Below are 22,107 nucleotides of genomic sequence, written 5' to 3'. Positions count from 1 at the left end.
GGCATTGCAACGTCTCTTCAGTGCGCGATTGGTTTAAGGCCTGTATACAATCTTCAAAAACAGAGAAATGTGCGAGGTGGCAATAAAGTTTGCGCTAGCCAGGTCATTTTCATACTTCCTCACCAACTCAGCCTGCTGTTTATCTAATTACCCGTTCTTGAACAATCTTCTCCTCCAGCAGAAGAGCAGGAAAGACTTTTCTGATTTTCAGCATTAATCATGCCCCCTTCCAGTTTCTCACCAATCAAACAACAGTTGTCACGTGAAAAAGGAGAACTACCAAACCAGGGTTGTGAGAAAATAATTTTGTCATTGTTATCTAGGACTACCTCGCTGGAGAAAGTGCAAGGAGTGGAATCTCCACTGACCTCCACTCCAGATCAGAACCATGTGACCTCACGAGTGGTTAGGGTCAGATGTGCAGGACGTGCTCCATTAGCTGGACGTCACATGGTTCTGATCCAGAGTGGAGCTCCACACTGTACACGGTCTGCAGCCAGGTCCCTCTCTTGTTTTCTCGCAGCTCTGGAAGCAAGAACAAATTCTGCTGTTCTCGTGGAGCATAAAACACCCTTCAATGAGAAGGGTCAGGCTGCAGACCGTGGGGAAGCGTTTCTTTTCTACACTGGAGCTTCACTTTCTCCAGTCTTCAGCTAGATCTTCTTGCGCTGCATATCAGCTAAACTTGTCTTTGGTCTGACACTGCAATCCGCTTCAATTTATACTTTAACCTCAGGGTTAAACTGGCTTAAACTGTAAATGTTGTGGTTTGCATAGTGCTGTGTTAATCCAGGGCCAAGTTAGCAGTGTCAGTGCAATTGTCCAAAGATGTTGCTACAATGTACGAAAGAAAAGCATTTAAGTCTTTCTGCTGGGCTCCAAAAATAAAATCATGAACTTGTAAATAATGTACAATTGGTGCTCTCAGAACTAGACCTGACGCAGCACCATTTTAAAATGCTTTATTGATTACAGACAAAATATGTGCACAAAAAGAAAGAAAACAAAATGCACAAGCTGGCAAAACAAAACTGGCAGATGAAACAGCTCATATGCATCTTTCTTTATTCACCTGAACATTTCATAATGTGGATTTCCCAACCAAACACTGTATACATTTAAGTCAATCAGCAAACACAGAGGGCAAGTTCAAAGCAGTTTTAATCGCATTATAAGTTTCCATACAGTCATTTAAAAGTCTAAGTATTTTCATTGTTAAACTGCCGTTTTGCTCCTTATCTTCTGCATGCATACAGCAAACACAGACCGTGAACACAAAGCCTATTTTCTTCTTGAAAAACCCATACAAATTTGAAATCCAAGGTTAATTGCGCGTTAACAGTAAGAGTTGAATCCGTTTCCCAGACCTTCTTTACCTTTTTTGTTACATAAGTTTCAAGAAATGTTTCCATTGTGTTAAATGCCAGTCATCTTGATTTCTCTCCCCAACGTGAAGAAGCTTTTCCTCCTCAGAAAGGCAACATTGTTGTGGCTGTGGGCTCCGTGTTATCTGGTCCCCATCCCTCAACACAAGGGCTTGCTGTGCCTCATGTTGTTGGCACAGGTTCGGCCAATGTTGGCGCCCTCCAGAAGTAAATCAGAAAGCTTGTCCAGGCCGAGGCAGGTGGTGAGGGGGCTGATAAGGCCGTACAGACCCCCTAAGGTTATGCTGAGGGGCCATCCAATGACCAGCAGTACCAATAGCCATAGGATGCACCACAAACATGAGCCACAACTAGCCATCCTGGTCTGGAGGAAACAGACACAGTTTAGAACGACTGAGAATTCACTCAAAAAGGAGAGTAGCATGTTATGCAAAGCTTTCAGTTTAACTGAGCCGGTAAACAACTGTAACATGGCACTTTAAATTGCATGCGATAGTGTCAGTCGCAACAAAAACATCAGGGAGTGGCATTTCTTCATCAGCGATGAAGGGAGATTATCGGATCGAGACGTTCACAGGATTAGACAGGGGTCTTTACAAAGCATGATACGCTTCAAACAAAAAGCACTGACCGTTGGGGTCAACTGACTGCCCACTGACATTGTGTTGACGACAGGCAGTGGTGCATTAGTCACTGACTAATAGCAGATCAGCAAAGATCACGCAGAACTTTAGTAATAAGCGCAACCGTCAACACTGATAAACACCCGCCAGGAACATTGTGTGCTGTTATTAAGAGGTTGCTTCATTATTTCTGCAAATGAAACCTCCACTTGGCCTACCTAGAATTATTACAGTAAAATTGCATTCTTTTAGCGAATTAAAATGCTCAGAGAGAGTATGACTGTAAATCTTCTTGTGTGATGAGATCCACCAAGAAAAGAAAAAAAAAGAAATCTGCCTCAGGGCCAAAGCTCAAAGTTGAGACAGTAGAACTGATGGTTTTATGAGTGTGAAAGTGTTGTCTGCTGTCAGTCTGATTCCCTCGTCTAAGCTTTAAGACACAATAGTCAGTCCCTCCTCCCCCCCAGGCCCTGCTGCCTTGACTCCATGTAATGTGCAATTTCCTGTTGTGACACCACTGTCACGTAGGGTTGGGGAATAAATTACACATTCTCCACGAGCATGTCTCATGGCGAGTCCCGTGCTCGTGGTCAACGCCCTCACATTAGAAAGAGAGCAATAAAAACATCTAAACCACTATTGTTTTTAAGGACAGAATGATACACAATTTAAGGCGAGTAGACTAAATAATAAAATGCAAAGTACTGCCCTTGTATTTATGGCTATGATCAAAGCCACTGCAAGCAACTTTATATGACTGAACACTTACTTTTCAAAATGTTGCCTTTAGATTAAACACTATCACACATTTAGATGCAATTCCATCTGCAACAGTAAAGGCACTTTCAATAACAAGTCAGTACAGAGACCGCAAGAATTAATCTATTGTTTCTCCCACTTTTACTGCATGCCGTTAGTCTCTGTTGCATGTTAGTCCTTAGCAAATGTTATGAGCTTTGCAAAATAGCTACAGTATTAACCTAGTGAATACCTGTCCTGTGAGTATAAAAGACATGTTCACCTTCAGCAGAGGAAAAGGTTCTGGAGGAGGTGAGCACCCGGTTTTCTTCCTGCGTGCGGCAAGTCTCCCGGATCCTGCTGGAGACTTCCAGAGATGATGTGTATGAGCTGTAGCCACTTCCCACCAGTTAGCTCTAATTTACTACAACAAGGTAACACAGACAACTGAATCCTCACGAGGCCAGTTGTGAGAAAGCAGAAAGGCAACAGGAAAAGGCTCAACAGGAGGGAGGGAATTGCACAATACAGACATTCATGTGACTCAAGAAGTATGCTCATGTCATGGGATCTGAAGCTGATGACATTTGGTGCTCGACTCTTGCGGTATGTCCACATTTCAAACCGACCTGCATTTATTGCCATATTAAACTTATATAAGTATAAATGCTGAAGTTTTATGATGCATTGTATTCTTTTTCTACTCTGTGGCTGTCAGTATTTCAGTTGCAGCCTCGGCCTGCAGAGATAATCTCTTATCCACCCGGTTGTTATAATCTGCTCCTCAGCGGACAGAAAGGCACAGCTAGTTACTTCAAAACATGCCAGTAAAACTTTACCCAGAGTACTATGTACTTCAACAATAAGAGGGGGAAAGGAAGATGCAATAGCACCATACTTGACTGAAAATAAAGTGTGTTCACATCCATCAACACATGGTTCACCATGAGCTCTTTTTTGAGCAGCTGTGCCATCGACCTGCTCTGTGATGTAACAACTAACTTCTGTTGCGTGATAATGAATACATTTCCAGTCTGTGTTATTGCCTAAAGGGTTTTAGGCTGGGGTAACCTCTTAAGTTATTTAGTTTGCATTTAAAATAGGCAGGTTCCGTTTCAGATTCTGCTTTTGTCCCAGCTGTTTTCAGACATTAAGCCTCCTGAAATTTTCTTCAATCTATTCTGCAAATCTCATTCCTGCTCAGCAGAGCACCATGCTGTTAGTGCTGCACACATATATATGAATGGTGGAGGATTTACTGTTGCTGGTTGAGTGACTCTACGTCCAGAGGGCGAGCTGAAATCCCCCAGCATGAACACTGGCTCTTGGGTAAAGTGACTGACCTACAAATGCAGCTTAGTTGCAGATCGCGTTGCTGGTGTAGGCTGAACTAAACAGATTTGAGTTGTGTTTAACACAGAGGAAGAAAGCAGGTGAATGGATGGAAGCATCATAACAGAGAGATGACAGCAAATCCCCAGCATGTTGACTGTAGGCTGCGGGATAGAAAGATTGGAGACAAAGTGCAACATCGTCACTGAGAGTGAAAGGTTTTCTAGTCTTTAATAAAGTACTGCTGGCAACAATGACATGTATTAAGAAAAAAATAATGAAACATTATCAAAAGGGTCTCAGTTCAGTAGAAAAAAGGGAATCAGAACATAAAAGCACAATTTTTCTACAGGGAATCCACTTGATCCCCAAATATAGTCCCATGGAGGATGCTTTACTGCTCCTGCTCGTTGGCGCTGTCCTCCCCGTCACTGTCGCTGTCTCTGCCCGGATGCTCCGGCATCTTCGCATGGCTAACTGCATCCTTCTCTTCCTCCTTCTCTTCCTCCTTCTTGCCGGCGTCCTTCGTGTTTGGCTCACAGCTCGCCTCTACTTCTGGGTTGTCCTGCTCCATGGGTGTTTCTTCAGATGTTCCTGTTGCTTTCTCAACCACAGCATCTGTTTTGTTTTGTTGCGGAGGCAGATCCAGTTTCTGCTGCTGCTGCTGCTGAGAAATAAATGAGTACATTCAACACTGAATCAAGTACTGAATCTGTCCTCTTCAGCTTTTACTATTTTATTATATATTTCTCAGCTCCATGATGGTCTGGGGTTCTGTTTAAACGATGTGTTACACAAACGTGTCTCTGTTACTCACAGATATAAATGTGCTGGATAAACTAATGGAGACCTTCATAAATTTTCCTAATGACTCGCTATAGCCGGCTCACATTTCAAGGTTGGTTTACTTGATAAAGTGGCTACATAATACCTGAAATTAGGGTGTAATCAATTGGAAAGTAATTATTTTAGGGCTCTGGTCATAAAAAAAAGAAAGAGTGTAAGAACACAATCATTACTCTTTTTGTTATAGCTTTTTCAGTATTAAACATTTTGAACAAGAAATGACATAGAAAATACAGTTGACTTGGTTTTTAACATACAAAACTATATTTTGTGACTGAATTACTCTGCCATTTTTAAATATAAGTTTGAAATAGTAAAATAATGATCAGAGAGGGATTGAAAAGTAATTGCAACCATTGAGTTTTTCTAGAACTTGCATGGGATTTAGTTATTATATGCAGTAGTATAAACAATGCTGATAATCTTAATCATTTCTTTGTCACGTTGCACAAGGTTTTTACCTCTCGGTACTTCTGGGAGGTCTGCATCATGTGCATGTACGTGTTATACACAAGGTTTGCCATCTCCGGCATGCCTTTCACGACTTGGTCGGCCTGTCCAGATTCATCTCTCTAGAAAAAAGAAAGAAAATAAACAACAACAGGGAGAGAAAGTTAGGGGGAAATAAAATCAAAAGATTCCATCAGTGTTTCAGGCGACGCAAGAAGTACTGATCGAAGTCAAAATGTATGGCGAGATTAAAATTCCCTCCTCCACTTCTATTTAATTATTTGTAAGCAAATTCTCCTTCTGGCTGTCACTGCTCACATACTAATCAAAGTCCAGGATCCAGAGTTGGTAATTTGACAGAATTAGTATGCAGACAGAGTCCTGCAGCCTAAACTGGAGAGTGAAGCGAGCAGAATATCTGCTAGGCTGCTGCCTCGTAAATACATGAGGGATGCTCACAGAAGCCCCGAGGGCATCGCGTCAAAGTCAATGAGACTGAAAGCTCCACCACTGTACTGCTCAACTGTTTGTTTCAGTTGCACTAAAACAATCAGTAAGGGTGTTTGCGATGGTGAGATATAGATATATATATATAAATATATATTAGTGGTGGGGGAAAAAAATCGATATTGCAATATATTGTTGCGCTCTCTGTCGCAATAAATAATCGATAAACTGACGGCAAATATCGATATTTTATCACAACACACATAATGGATTTACACGGTTGTCATCGCACTATTGTTCATGCACTTCAATTTGTCCAGCTGTTCAGTGTTTACATTTACAAGACTAGCAGGCAGTGAGGTTCTATGCAAAATTAAGTTGCTTACTGACTTTTCAGTATTAGAAACAAAGCAGTGCACTGTCCTGGTTTATATAAAACATGTTATTAATGTTCATGCACTTCAATTTGTCCAGCTCTGCAGTGTTTACATTTACAAGCCTAGCAGGCAGTGAGGTATGATACAAATGCACTTTCTTTGTACATTGTATGAAGTTTTGGCATTGAATAAATGCATAACTACGGACGTTTTCCTTTTTATGGGTATTTTTTCTTTTTCAGTCACATAGATCGTGATATATAGTTGATGAAATTTCTTACAATATATCGAATATCGTAGATATGGTGTATTGTGATATTATCGTTATCGTGGGCCACATATTGCCACAGTATTGAATCGTGAGTTACCGGTATTGTCCCACCCCTAATATATATATACATACACACACACACACACACACACACACACACACACACACACACACACACACACACACACACACACACACACACACACACACACACACACACACACACACACACACACACACACACACACACACACACACACACACACACACACACACACACACACACACACACACACACACACACACACACACACACATATATATATATACAGTAGCCTCTGCATTAGCACAGCTAGATTGCTCGTGACAGTTCTGGTCAAGTGCTTCAAGACAACATCTGACTTTTGAAAAAAATCTGCATGTGTGTGTTAGCAGCAGGGGTCCACTCCCTTCTAGATAGCAGGGTTGAGCAGGGGCCGCATGTGTGTGATGAAAAGAGCTGTCCCTCGCGGATATCAACACTCTGGAATCAGAGGAAGTGGCAGAGGCTATGGGGGTATTTCAGACACCCCGGTTGCCACATACGCCAGTCAGTCGGATACAGTGACCAGACAACAGCTTCGTTATGCTGCTCAGGCTGGATTTGGGAGAGTGGTTCGGTCTTACGATCTCTCGGGGTTAATTATAGTGAAGCCAGTGTTTAATATACTATATTTCACCCTGCAGATCGTCGTTTCCAAACCTGGGCCTAAGCATAAAGCTACAGGAAGGCTGGACACCAGTGACGACCAAACAGAGTAAAGAATGCGTTTAGAATACGTGATATAGACATAGACCTGGGAACGGAGGACATCATGGGACACAATAATCAGTACTCGAGTTGTAAAAAAAAAAAATCAGGGGGGGATGGTGGATTTTATCATATGGGGACAGATAATTTGTGCTGATTACAAATAATATAATATATTACAAATAATAGCAGTGACCAAAACAGCTGCAGAAATACTGCAGGAATGACATAGCAGCAGTTAAATGCAGCCTTCTGTAAGCTTTAAATATCCACTGGGCTTACATCAAATACATCAAAACACAACAATAAAAAAACACTTTTCTGAACTTATCAATATGACTCTGTCCTTCACAGGATAAGTAACATGGATCACTGCAAAAACTCAAAATCTTAACAAGAATATTTGTCTTATTTCAAGTTAAAATGTCTCATTTTAGTAAAAAAATCTCATTACACAAGAGTCATCACTGGAAAAAACAACAATTTTCACCTGTTTCAAGTAGATTTTCACTTAAAATAAGTTGAAAAATCTACCAGTTGAACAAGATTTTTTGATAAATCTTGTCCCACTGGCAGATTTTCTACTTATTTCAAGTGAAAATTTACTTGAAACAGGTGAAAATTGTAAAATAAATTATTTTTCTAGTGTTATTTTTCTGGTGATGACTCTAAATGTTGAAATAGCAGTAAAACCACATTCATTGATGAAATTACATAAGGGATGGAAATGGGGGATGGCAGTTTTACAGGGGGGATGATGTTGACCGTTTTTATTTCAGGGGGGGATGCCATCCCCCCTCATCCCCCCTCAACTCGAGTACTGACTATAATCAACAAGAAATAATGAAATACTGTGAGAGATGTGCATGTCAGCGTACAGGGTGTTCTTGGTTGTAGTACTCGTGCGGCCTGATGTGCAGCTGCAGTGGTCTGGCCGTGAGCTGGTTGAAGGCAGGAGTCAGCTCGAAGCAGTTCTGGAACAGTGACACTCGTGCAAAGATGTACAGACCCAATCTGGCTCTCGACATGGCTACCACCAGACGCCTCACATCCCTGTGGAGAGGGAGGGATAGGGGGAGAAAAATAAAATAAAGAAAAGTTGAGAACTGCTTTGACACAACCAGTACAAAAATTCAAAGAGACATGAGTGGGAGGGGAAGGAAACTGTGAAATTGTAAAAAAGAGAGGAAATCATGTGCTGAGGCAAAAACAAAGCTACGTACACGGTGAAAGGATCAAGTAAAAGCAAAAAAAGAAACTGAGAAGGAAAAAGGCGTGTAGTGTAGGAGGATGAGGTTCAGATAAGGATAAGTAGGACTAGGTGAGTGGAACAAATATAGAAGCTCATAGAGAAATAAAGACGCTGCCAGCAAAGGGCATGGATAAACAGATCAGACAAAGAGAGAGAGGGAGAGGTGGGAAAGAACAGGGTAGATTGAGGTTACTTTTTCTTGCCGTCGAGGAGAATTAAGAGATTAGAGACAGGGGAGTCATTTCTCTTAGAGGAAGAGAAATCCTGCTTGGCTTGCTGTAACAGCAGAAGTGGTTATTTATCTCCCACACTATCAAAGAATGCCACTGAAGGTCTATATCTTTGTACAGTGTGTTTCTACACAGCTGAAAAGCTGGAAATCCAAAACCAGCAAGTACCGAATGCAAACCATCAGCAAAAAGAAAAATTATACCGCGCAATAAGAGATCAGCAAAACCCCCCCACCTACTGTACTGTATGATATAATAATACTGTACATACAGAGATAACATACAAAAAACCTTTAGTTTTAACCTGAGCAGCGGCAGCAGACATTCAAACAGTCTTTGGTTTGATGAAAAATACGGCACACGTCGTGTTGGTGTCGAGATATTTACAAATAAATGTGAACGTGTACAATGCACATATGCAATGCAGCCAAAAATGCAGAATACAGAGTTCACTGGAGCACCTTAAGAGATTAAGAGGATTAAATCTCCCAATATGCATGATGGGTTTATGAATATGAATATGCAAAAAGGGGGAAAAAATTGATCTGCTGTAAGGGGTATGAGTAAGTTAACATGAGCACTGGCTTAGCGGAGATAAGGATGACTGCATATTTCAGGAAAAAGAAGGTAAAACTGTACAAAACTGAATCTGAAAGCATAATATTTCCACAGAGAAACGAAAACCACATGGACAGATCTGAAGAGGACATGACAGTTTGTGGTTGCAGTGCTACAGAGACTCCCACCTGGTCTGTGCTGAGAATGAAAGGGTTGATGAGCAGGTCCGTGTCCTGAATGGGTCTGGAGTGTTGCTTCTTTATCAAAGTATTTGATTATATATTTGTAAGTGTTTATGTGCATCAAAACTCCTGACAAAAATCGTGGTTAGCTCATTAAATGGTCAAATGTATTCCTTTTGGTTGTCATGGCAACAGATTGTCTTGAGGAGAGACTGCAGGACGAGTGAAGGCGGCGGGATTGGAATATTCAGTGGTTTATTCACCACAACGATCCCAGTGTGGAAAAGACATAACGGGCAGCGCAAGAATTTACCACAAGCCCCTGCTGCTTCCTCACCGCTGGCAACTCTGAAGTGTCACCATCAATATGAACGAATCTTACGTGAATCAACAAAACACGGGGAATACTAACTTTTTAAATATGGGGTGACACTGCACAAGAAAATCTATATATAAACTGCTGTAGCACAAAATCAAGCTGCACAACAACGAAGAACTGTTGTAAGGAGATGGAGAGATTGAAGATTATGTTTAAAAAAATAATAAAATTAACAAAGCAACTTATTTCATAAGCCTCCTCCCCAGGTCTACTCGAGCCTTGTGTTTTTGAAAAAAAAAACAACACAAAACACTGCTTTAAAATTGTTGCGAATGGGGCACGTAACAGAAGAAGAAGCAGAAGTAAAAATGATGAAATCTCTGCTGCAGCAATCTTGGGAGAAAAAACAAAATCTGTATGTTTGGAAACTTTGCAGAACTAAAGGGGTAAATTTGTGAGATTTTGTTTCAGTCAAAACACACACACGCAGTAGCCATGTAACAGAGGACATTTAAGATTTCAAGTCAAGTCCCTTTTAGAAGGGGATATTTATCTCCATTTATAAACCTAGTTCTCTTGTTTCCCTCTTTGCCTGGGATGCATAAAACTCCCCTATTCCTCTTCATCACTTTGGTTTGTATTTTTTCTTGCGTTTATTTCCCCTAATTTGAAATGATTCGACATCAGTTCATGATCTATTCTGACGTTTTTGGTCATAAATACAAGATTCACTCTGTGAGAACTTGATTGTATGGATACATTTCATTAGCTTAATACAGCTTAATGACACATCACTCAATTTACATCTCAGACAGCCGTAAGTGCAGTTAAAATATTACTTGTTCAATGAGCAAAAATGTGAAATTAAGTCAAAGAATGTAATATTTATTAGCAGTTTCATACTTGTGCTTAGCTGATCAGATATTTTTTTTGTCTTTTATGTCTGGAAGTTCTCATCATACTAAATAGAAGCTCCTTCACCAGAACGACTTACCACTTTTGGTGGCCTGCTGTTATTCTTAGCTATGTAAGCCATTGACTTATCTGCAAGAAGGAAAAAAAGAACAAAGTCGAGTTTCTAAGCCACCTAAAGTGACCATGCTGGAGGGTTAGGTGTAATACTGGGAGCCTGTATTTGGCTACAAAAGTAATGGCTTATTACTCGTGTTGGATTTCCAATTTCCTGGCTGTCCGAGGCTTTGATAAAGCTGTGAGAAGAGCAATTCCAACGGCAGCCCATGCACATCACAGGCAATGGCCAGAATGACACACAGAATTGCTGAAAATGACTTCTGTTTTTACTTTCTGACAATAAAATATGTGTTGTATTAAGTGTAAAGAGCTCATTGTGTTCTCGTGGCAGCTGAAGAATGAAAGCCTATTTGACCACGAGTTGTGACCATTTGCTGGACACATGACATGCATCAAAACTGACGTAACTAAAAAAAAAAAAAAACTGACGTAATAAAAGCCAGAGACGAATCAATTATTGAAAATATTAAAAAATGCTAAAAATTAAACAGATAAACCAGAACTCTGTAAATATGTTTGAGTTTAAATGCCCCACGTTCTGCATGTTATCCTTCAGAACTACCTTCTAGTGCCGGTCCTATAGTTTAGCTGCGTCCCTTTCTCCGTATGCAGACTACAGTGAGTGGAGCGCGTCTTTCAATATGTTATGTCGCTGCATATCATAGTTCAGTGGATCAGTGACTGATGTGCTGAGAATAATCAGCTCATAAGAGAAGAAGAATAACTGCGCTAAGAGCAATGGCATATGGAGTGTAACCGCATAAAACATGCTGCTAAAACGAGTTATCCAGGATGTTGCTTGAACAGTTTGCCTTCTATCAGAATTGAGATCCTGATTAAAAACCAAAGGAGGGTGAGATCACTGGCATATAAAATCTAACATCACGGAGAATGTGATATCATTGGCCATAAAACGGACCAGCCTGTGAGGTTGTAAAGACGTAACAGGACCACTGGGGATTGAGTACCGTGTTTCACCAGGACGTGGCTGCAGGAACATATTCTGGACCACTTTTGAGACTAAAAGGAGGGAGGATTGCAGTGGTTTGTAACAACAAATACTGAAATCCTGAACACGTTACTACATCTCTACAACAACATACTGAACTGATGGCTGTGAGTTTATGTCCATGATTTCCTTTCAGGGAGTTCACCTGCGTCGCCTCCTGCCAGCACTGCATGTGACATCATCAGCTCTGCTGTTGCCAGGCTACAAACACAACACCACATTCACAGTGATGCAAGCTTTATGTAGTCTTAATGTTTCTCTTTATATTTACCCTCAATTCACGCCTTCTCTTTGGGGCTAAATTAAGTATTATGCAAGTAAGTTCCATTAAATTCTTTGTTTGTTACTCTAAACAGTTTTTTTTAACCATCTTAACTTTACCAAGATGATCCCATCATGTTATTTTAAGATGCAGGATTAAAACTTTGTCAGGTGAAGAGCTTTTGAACTCAAAGTGTCACCTTGGTGTAAAAAAAGAAAAAGAAAAAGAAAAAAGAAGAAGCAGCCACGAGTTGAGCCCTGCAGTGATCAAGTCTATTTGTGTTTTTGTCACGGTTCATCTACATTTTGGGCCAGCACCTGCCGCTTTGCTGTGTGTTTCTGCTCAGTACATCTTTACCAAAACAAACCACACTACGCTCTAGAAATGCTCCCGTCTTACAGCGCGGCCATCAACCCTGGATCGACGACACGCTCAAACTGATTTTAACACGACGCCGTTACAACCACCACGCATTCAATAGTGACACATGAAAAAAAAAAACAGAATGTCTCCTGAGAGCAGCTGTCTTAGGAGACTCAAGTGCTTGCATTGGTGCTGGGTTTTTTACCCCTCGACGATATTTGTCTTTGATATAGTTGCTATTACGTAAGCTATTTTACAGTAGAATAGCTGCGAGGAACCCGGACATGTTTTGTATCAGGTACATTTTTCACCATGGCACGCAATGAAATAATTACCTGAGATGTCCTACAGCCTTGGTGCGGACCAGCGAGAGGATGATGTAGTCATTCTGTTGACCTTGGAACCTGTCCACTGTTGTAATCTGCAGAGAAACAAACATATTTATTATTCAACTAACCAACGCTTGCATATGCATAAATATCAAAGTTACACCAACCAAGCTTTGTCAGATAAAATACTTTTATTTCAGTCAGGTGGGGGGATTTAGCTGAGATGTTTTGAAGCGTGAGTGCAAACATTTTCCATCTTAAATTATTTTCCTTGTTCGTTTAAAAGAAGAAAAAAAAAAAAGTATTTTTAAACATCTTTTTGTTACTGCTGTTATCACTGAGAGCCACATTGGCAGCCAGGAGTGTTAATATGGCTTAGAGGGCATTTGCCACAACTAGCCTCTTACCACGACCCCTGAGAATGAGCTCTAAGTTGGAGCGGGGGATGTTGAGGGAATGGAGAAGAAAAAAGAGAAAAATCAAAAAGACTATATCAACCAATTTGTTTCCTTTATACTCTGATAATCTTGTCACACTGTGACACAAACTATGTGTCATACTGTCCGTTAGTTGTACTCAGAAAGAAAACATCTATGCCTGTGTTTGAACGCCTTACATAATGAGGACTTGACATTAAGGCAGCAAAACTGATGAGGTGGGACCCTGTTGAAAACAGAGTATGGTGTCTAAAGCATTCATGTCTCATGTTCTCTCTCACTAAGAAAAATCCCCTTCACTGTAATATGATACTGCTGACCCATAACATCTTGGTCTTTCATGTAAGCTGCAGGGTGCAAGGCTGAACTTGAGCAAGTGACAAATATTCTCTAACATTCAAAAGATAATTGCCCAAAACAGATGAAACAATAACACATAAAGGACTTATATTTTAAATGTAAGACACTCAAACCTCAATGCTGCAAAAGCATAACAGATCAGAAGTGCTCGTGATCTGCTGATGTACAGAAAACATATGAAGAAGTTACAACCCCTGCCCCATCCTCTATAGATCCAGAGACTGGAAAGGATCAATAGGACACCAGCTAGCATGGAGAATCCGCTCAGGCCCAGGACTACAGTGAGCAACGTTTAGACCCAACCAGCATTAATAAATCATTCTGTGGTCGTGGTCGTCTCACATTAGGAAACGCAGCTCTGTTTAAACTGGGAAACTGTCAAAACCTCTTTTGGATATAAAAAATTAATGTATGGAGAGAGTTTGAATGCTTAAGAGTGAACAATGGGGCTAATCGGGTATTTATTCACATCTCCCTGTTGTTTTGTAGAACAAGACACCACGGGGCAAAAATATTATGTTTTTTACTTAATTGAATGTGAAATTGTGGCTTTTGCATTCAAATCATACATCCACTGTAGATCTGCTGCATGCTTCCACACGCAAGAAATGTTGAACCTGCAAATAAGAGGAGCTTTTGACAGGGAGTTATTCTTGGCCCACAGACACAGAAGCTCGTATCGACAATCTCCCCAGGGCATGCCATTTTGCACGGTGTTAAGTTATTTATGAGAAATCTTCCAGGGAGAGAGTTACAGAGGTCATGTCAATGTGAAACATATCTGTGGACATAATGATGCACACAAACACACATATGCACATTCTACTGTGAACCCACACGCAGCTATTTTACAGGAATTATTGTCTTTCACATTGCCCTTCTTCTCATCCTCATTATGACAATGGCACACTGTCTTTCTGCTGATGGACGACCATTAAGCGCTTCTCTCATTTTCAATTTATTATTCTAGCCCCCCTGCTATGTCACATTTGTGGTAAATACTCCCAAGAATGTCCAAAAGTCAGGGTTATTCAGGTTATTCACGCTTCTGTGCCTTTGTTTAAAAAAATAAATAAAAAAATGGATGTAAAACCAGATGGTCTTCTAGAAAACCGCTGTGAGTTCAATAAAACATTATTCCTCACCCTGTAAAGAAACTAGAAACATGATAATGAGAATAACTGAGGAGATTCAACCTTTTACTGCAAAGTAAGAAATACACCATCTTTGTGTTACTGATAATTTAAACAAAAAGAAAAAGTTTGCGACATTTTGTGTGCTTCGAAAATGTCGATGTGACATTTGTGTTTCTCCGGGCTTGAACGTTGCAAGCACATGTGTTGCATAAGTTCTTAATGAGTTAAAGATGCTGCTGCGCTCAGTAAATGAAGTTTAGATGCCTGTGGTCACGAGGAAGAGATAGAAAAGTGCAGAAAATGTGGACTGAGCTGAAATCAGAGAACTTATCATTCATCTTTGATACAGTTATTGTGCATCACAGCTCAACAAACAACGTAGAAAGCACGGATGTTATTAAAAATGTACAACTACATGTTCTGCTCTATGCATGGGAATTGCAGTATTTTGTGCATTCAGTAAAAAAGCTTAAGCGAGTGTGTGTTATTTTGAGATTGTGACTGGTGCTAACTGGCTTTCCTCCCCTTCTGTGTCTAATTAAAGTCAACAGAATAAAATAAACTGGCTGTTGACATTTGCTTGTTTCAGCTATTGTGACACGTCGTCAGACACACTGTGGACCCAGTGCTCAACGCGTGACCTTTCAGCTGCTCAGCATTTTCCCACAAGATCCCCCCTTGCTTTTTAATCTCTCCCCTTCCCTGACCATCTTTCATTTCAGCAAATCTAGCAGCCTGTCACCGCTGTCACCATATCAGCTGGGCATGCATACTTGACTACGGACGTGAGCGTGCTGAGTGACACTTAAAGTTGCATGACATTCTATGTGGCTAAGCACAATTTATGACTGGCTGTCAGAACAGGGGATGCACTTCTAAACAAAACACCGAGGTATGTATGCCACAGCGCAAAACATAATCCTAACAAGTGGAAGTCAGCCCACACGCTTATACCCTGCAGGTGGTAGAACACACCATTTATTTACATCCAAACTGCTATTATCAATGACTCGGCGGGATCCACACATGCGTGACCCGTTTCTAACGGTAACAAATGGGCTGCATTACGGCTGACAGTCACGGACAAGTTGGGAAGGATTGAATTATACTGAGAGGCCAACTAACTCATTTAGTTGCTTTGTTCAATTTCATAGAAAAAAAAAGAATATAATCAACTTAAAAGCTGATAACAGACTGCCATTGTAAGCTGCAGGATTTTTTCCCCACACAGGAAATAGCCCTAAATTAAGAAGACAGGTGTCAGAGTCTGAATTGGTGATGCTCATCCATGCTTTTATTTCTTCTCGTTCAGATCACTGTGATCCATGATTTATTGATCTAAACAAAAGCAACTCTAACTCGCTGTCAGATTTTACAAAGAAGTACTGAGAGGATCATAACCGGTACCAACAGTAGAGCTTACATAACTACGGTTTTATTGGCTTTTTAGTGGTTTACCAGTTATTTTTAGGAGTCATTTCAAATTCTCGGTGCTAACCTTTAGCTTTTGCATGGCAACGCTGCTCAGTGCATCTTATTAGAGACTTGTTCAAGCTGTGCTCGTCTTCTCCAGACTGCTACTTCCCTGCAATCAATTTAAAAGTCAGGGGGATTGTTCTTTTAAAGCGGTTGCACCCCAACGCTAAAATGTGCGTTCATTTTACACATCATGAACTGCGTTGATACCTTTTAAAAAGCAGCAGGTCTTTTTAAATTTAAACACACATTTTAGTTAGTGGGTTTTTTTATGCTGTAGCTTTGTTTCTACGTTCCATTTTATTCCAATTTACGCATTTATCATTTTTGACTCTTACTGTGTTTTACTGTAATGCACTTTGTGATTTATCTGTCTAAAAACAAATATATAAGCAATTTCACATTGCAGACACATTTTGAAAGTCACAGGCAAATGTCTGAAGCTGGTGGCAAAACAATCAATAGACCCAAACGACGATCACCGATCACTATATTTGAACATCTAAGAGACATCGATTGTGACTTATGAGACATCCCAGTACCAGTTATTCAAACCAAAGTGACGCCACAAATAATGAAAGTGGAAGACAGTATGAGGAAAAGAACTAAATATAAATCAAACATAGGAGACAAGTTTGTGCCTCTTTTGTTTCCAGTGTGCAAATATCAGACCAGAAATAATGCTTATGTGAAAGCTCTTAATTTGTTTCCTTTTTTTAAATAAGGATCAGACAGACAAGGGAAAGATTATGTTTGATGAAAAATGTAACTGACAGATGTGAAAACTTAATTAAACAAATGTTAAAAATTTGAAGTGGTTGACACAACAATAAACTTTTCAAGCAAATGCTGGGCCACATCAAGCCCAGTATATGCAATTATTTTTATTTTCAAATCACATATAATACCTTCTTACAAATAAAGAGTAAAAGCCAGAGTTTAAAGCAGCGAACTAAAGATTTCTCAAAGATGTAGGAAACTACGACTAGATTCCTTTGTGAATCACAGGGCAACAACGCTTCTGCTAGCTATGTTGTTGTGATGGAGAACTTTTTGTTAACACTCCTCAACACATCTCAGAAGCACCTAACGATAAATGCACGCACTAATCATTTTATTATTGTAGTGACAAAAAAAAAAGTGGTGGGAGGTTTGTTTGATGTTGTTAAAAAAAATGTCATGGTGTCTCTAAAAGATGGTCAATTAAATGGTTGGAGTCTCTTATCCTTGACCAAAGGGTTGAGATAAAAACAGCAATCCTGCATCCTTCCCTGGAATGCTCAAAAGATATCAAAGGTGTGTGAGAAGCCTAACAAACCCAGAGTGAAGTTAAAAGAGAGCATGTGGGTGAAGTAAAAGAAAATGAAGAAATAGGAAAGCACGACCTCAGGCTAGTGAGTAAAACTGTTCAGAAGTACAAACAGAAGAGAGATGTGAAAACTCAGCTACCTGGTAAGCGACATAACATGGTGAAAAAAAGAGTTCAGGTAAATATTGGGAAATGGAAGAACACAGACAACTTTTAAGGGTGAAAAGAGCACAGGATTGACAACATCCCTGCAACCACACTCATTTAAAATTCTTCTTCAAACAGACAAGCCCAAGTCGGTTCACAGATGTATGCAAAAAAAAAAAAAGGAGAAAAAAGTGTACTTGTTTAGTGTTATGATCTGCTCCGATTCCAAAAGTTTTATAAAGTCAGACATTGAAGCCATGGTTTAAAAAAAATAAATCAACTTTTCAAATTTCCCTGTAATTATGTAAAGTTTATCGAATCACTGAAATTCCTCCGATTTTAAGACTCCTGTATTTAGAGATACAAGGATAAAAGGCAGTACTGACAAGGTGTAGTAAAGTTACACAACAGAAATTCAGAGTTGGGCTTTTCTTTCTGCAGCAGAGGATAGAAAGTTGGCCGACTTACAGCAGCTGCCATAGAGATGTGTGGAGAAGTCGTTTATGAACAATGTCTGCCTCAACTTAACTACTCTGAATCCAACACATGTACTGTATATGAGGTGAAAAAACTGCCTGCTGGGACTGCAGATCCCTTTCTGTCAAATGTGTCAAAATAAGAGCTGGCTTCAGAGTGTGATGTGCTTTGTTTCTGTGCTCAGCGGACTGTTTGGTGGACTCGGGGAGTTCAGAGCAGAAATGGTGGAGTTTGCAAAGTTCTGAACTTTATAGATATATATTTATGAAAGTTGCATATGTATGTTATTTGCAGGGGGGATGCATCTGTTCTCTGCTAAAAGACACCAGCACTAACACGAAATCTGCTGCTTATTCTACAGGTCAAGGGATTCTTTCCCTCCCCATCTTCTACATACACGAGTATAAATAAACAGCGTTTCCTTTGTGGTGCCTGCTATTCTTATGTTACCTGATATAAGGCTTGTATCTGTTTGACTGCTTAAGTATTCCACACAGAACCCTCACCAGCGTTGAAAGTTCGCTGGTCTATCGTTACACTTGCATTTTGCTCGCTGGAAAGCAGTTAAATGCACAGTGATGCTGCCATCGTGTTCAGTCTGAGAGCATCTTTACAGAGTTGCTGCTCTGCTACACAACATGTATGTGAAATGTCAAATGTCTGACAAAAAAACCCCAAAAACATTCAAAATCAGATTTGCAAAGACTTTGATTTTTGAGCACTAAATTATAACGGCAAGACTCACGACAGAGATATACTATCTTTTAGCAGGTTTTAGTTTGGAGATTCACACTCGTACAGACGTGGTTCTCTCTGCCCTTGTTTGTGATTCACTGCATGACACATGCAGAAAATAAAAGTGTCTTACTGTGAAAAGCTCTTTTGTTCTCGTCAAGAGGTCTATTCCTATCAGTTCTTACCTTGTTAGGCTGGCCAAAGAAAAGATTTCCAGCACAGCGATTGTTGATAACATCTCTGATCAGGTGTTTCTGTCCGTTGTAAGTGGTAAGGATGCTGATGCGATCAGCAGGGTATCCCAAAAGACGCATGTACATGAAGAGAGCCACCGAGTACTCTGCCTCCCCCAGGTTCTGCACAGAGAAAGAAAAGACATGTGGTAAGAAAAACCTGAGATCGTCAAAAATGATCACAATATATTACCAGAGTCCTGTGGCAAAGACAAAACTGAGGAGGAGATTACACTGTGCTGTGTTTGTGCCATCTAAAATAACTTCAGTGCCGATTAGAAAAACTTTGTAGGTCAAAGTGAGTCACAAATAGATGATATTACTGGAAAGATTAAGTTACCAGAAACAAAAACAGAAAACCCAAAGCTGCCTAGTGTTTTCTTTCTTTGTCATCAGTCAAGTGTTTAACTCATCCATCCAGTCATGCAGATGCAGGTTTGTAATTCGGTATTGAATAAAGGGAAACCACTGCCTGCCAGAAGGAACAAAATGTCCCACTGTAAGGTTCTCTAATTACAAGCAAGAAGGATGGATGGCTTATTTGTACTGTGCCTTCTACAGAGAGTGATTTTTAAAAGGGAGTTTTTTTGTTTGTTTTTTTTATATAATGGGAAATGAAAATACCTCAAATTATTGTTCTACAAAACAGTACTGCTGGAGATGGAGCTCTAGGTTCTTATCAAATCTAGTAAAAACACATACTGAAATGACAATATTTCTGTTTCACCTATATGAAAAACAAAATACATCCCTTCACTCAGTGGTTTGATAAAATTACACAGGAAACAAGTACTTTAATTCTGTGTTGTTCTACAGTCTTTCATTATTGTAAAGGAAGTTTATTGGAAAATAATTGTGATATGCTGTGTTTCTATTTACTAATATGGTGAGAAAAGAAGGTCTCCCATTTTTCTTTAACAATGTGTCAGAAAATCCTTCCAATTCTGGGAAAAAAATTATCCTCAAAGAAAGATTGGAAGGGATTTGCATATTTCCTCCGTCTACAGCGTGTAGCACCAAACTGTTCAAGGGATCTGGTGGTATTTCAATGAATAACACAAAGTGGTACATGGAGGTGAAAGTTGTGCCACTTCAAAATATGCTGCTGGTCTAAAATGCAGGATGCTTATAAGCAGATCAAATGAATTTTATGAGACAAAAAATGATGTATCCTGGATTGACACATTCTGCAATAAAACGTGTTGATTTCATTTTTTTTAATTTAGGTTTTACATACCATCCTTATGTTTCTATGTCTCGTTTGAAACTGCACATCTTAGAAGATGAGAATTACATCAAAGGCTTTCTCCCATTTGGAGCACATTTGAAGGCCAATATTGTCTTCTTCACAAACAACACATTTTGCAGCTTTGTAAAATCCTGGCTGCAAGTATACCTTCTACCCCTTTGAATGCAAAACAACAACAAGTCAGCAGTAAGCATTATTCATCCTGGTGCAATTAAATATGGACTGCAGTCTCAAATCTAAAAAGCTTCATCTGGCTGCACCAGAATCAACACATCACAAACACTACGACCTGCTTCCTCTTACCTGCTTTCAAACTAATACATATATATGCTGTATTTCTCCAAAGAAAATTGAACTGAAATAGTACATTTAAGCTAATAAATATTGCAGTTAAAGACTATTTTAAACATGAAATGCCATGACAGGATGATTTATCTGCCCAGGTGGAGGATTTGTCAGACATTAATGACATTGTGTGGCCTTGCGGCATACAAGTTAGCTGAACTCAGGTATTGATGGATAAAGATGGAATGATGGATAAAGGACAGTAGACAGAAGGGTCAAACAGCGTAGATGCAAACAAACCCAAGCAAAAAGCATAAATCTACACAACCTGCAGGTCCATCATGCCAATGTACTCTCAAGTGAAGTAGAAATGTCAAACCCTCGTGATTGAGAGAGGCAATTTCCTAACACCAGACGATGTGGATTTAGATAAGCGCCTCACTGTTCATGAGCCATTTGACAGCACCGAACAACTATCAATGGACTGTGACATAGCAAATGAGGTGAAAATGTAGGAATAGAGGTTTGCACAATGGATTCTCTGTATGCACAAATGTATTTTGTGAATTATATGTTCACAGTTGCAGTCAGGGCCGCCGCAAGGGGTGTGCGAACCGTGCGACCACACGGGGCCTCGCGCCCCAAGGGGCCTCGCGCTATGGGCCGTTTTTTTTTTCTTCGTTTTTTTTCCTTCTTTCCCTTATAAATATCAACAGTCACATTCCATTACAGACCTAAATGTGTACTAGTCTGTGCATATCAATAAATATATGTGCAATGATGCGCGTGTCTGTTATTCAATACAACAGCGTCAGACCAAGCGCAGACACAAGGTGCTCTGATCCAGACGGGTGGAAACTGTCACACAATGTCGAGAGAACGAGACAGATTCAGGAAATTTCCATCAGGGAATGGAAAAAGGAAAAAAACTCAAGAAAATGGAAGAGTTTAATGCCTCTCTGAAAGGCTCGTTTGATAAATTTGTTACAAAAATCACCGATCCGACCGGGTGTCAAGCAGCCGCGGGGCCCCGCCCTGAGGCAGTCGAGGCACATATTTTTCGTTTTCATTTATTTAGCCTCTATAATTTGAGAAGATTACACCTTATATGCATAAGCATGTTGTTAATGTGTTAACTTATGGGGCGATTTTGTTTTGTGTAGAACAGGAATGAATCACACACTATATAATGTCAGTTGAGTTAGGCCCCTATGTCACTAATATATAAGTCGCTCTCAGTAACAGGCTGATTTGATTCATGCAAGATTATTTGTGTGTGAACAATGTTGTAATAAACAGGCATTACTATAAAAAATATATTTACTTGTCATGTCTTGTCAATGCAATGCTTCATAATGAAACGTGTGTATGTGTTTGTATCCAGTATTTTTCTAATTGGAGAGTTAAAATTGCGCATATAGACACCCGATCCGACCCGAAAAACCCCCAAATTTCGCACGCGCTCGCT

General features: G+C 40.0%; 1 protein-coding gene across 3 annotated transcripts in view; it reads right to left on the bottom strand.

The window, feature by feature from the left end:
• Positions 1 to 947: 947 nt before the first annotated feature.
• aqr (aquarius intron-binding spliceosomal factor) overlaps positions 948 to 22,107 on the bottom strand; it is a 63,380-nt gene continuing 42,220 nt past the window's right edge. The window contains exons 32-37 of one of the 3 annotated variants that reach the window (XM_061744260.1): positions 19,058 to 19,228; positions 12,802 to 12,887; positions 8,138 to 8,312; positions 5,386 to 5,496; positions 3,030 to 4,745; positions 948 to 1,749 (exon numbers count right to left, since the gene is read on the bottom strand). In XM_061744260.1, the coding sequence (XP_061600244.1) occupies positions 4,473 to 4,745; positions 5,386 to 5,496; positions 8,138 to 8,312; positions 12,802 to 12,887; positions 19,058 to 19,228 (816 nt within the window). In that variant the 3' untranslated portion in view covers positions 948 to 1,749; positions 3,030 to 4,472. The remainder of the gene's footprint in view (positions 1,750 to 3,029; positions 4,746 to 5,385; positions 5,497 to 8,137; positions 8,313 to 12,801; positions 12,888 to 19,057; positions 19,229 to 22,107) is intronic. The other 2 variants (XM_061744261.1, XM_061744262.1) reach the window with 2 other exon arrangements.

This window comes from Cololabis saira, chromosome 16 (assembly GCF_033807715.1).
Source record: "Cololabis saira isolate AMF1-May2022 chromosome 16, fColSai1.1, whole genome shotgun sequence".
Lineage (NCBI taxonomy): Eukaryota > Metazoa > Chordata > Actinopteri > Beloniformes > Belonidae > Cololabis > Cololabis saira.
Note: the sequence above shows the minus strand (reverse complement) of the source record. Positions and strands in the feature narration are given on the sequence as shown.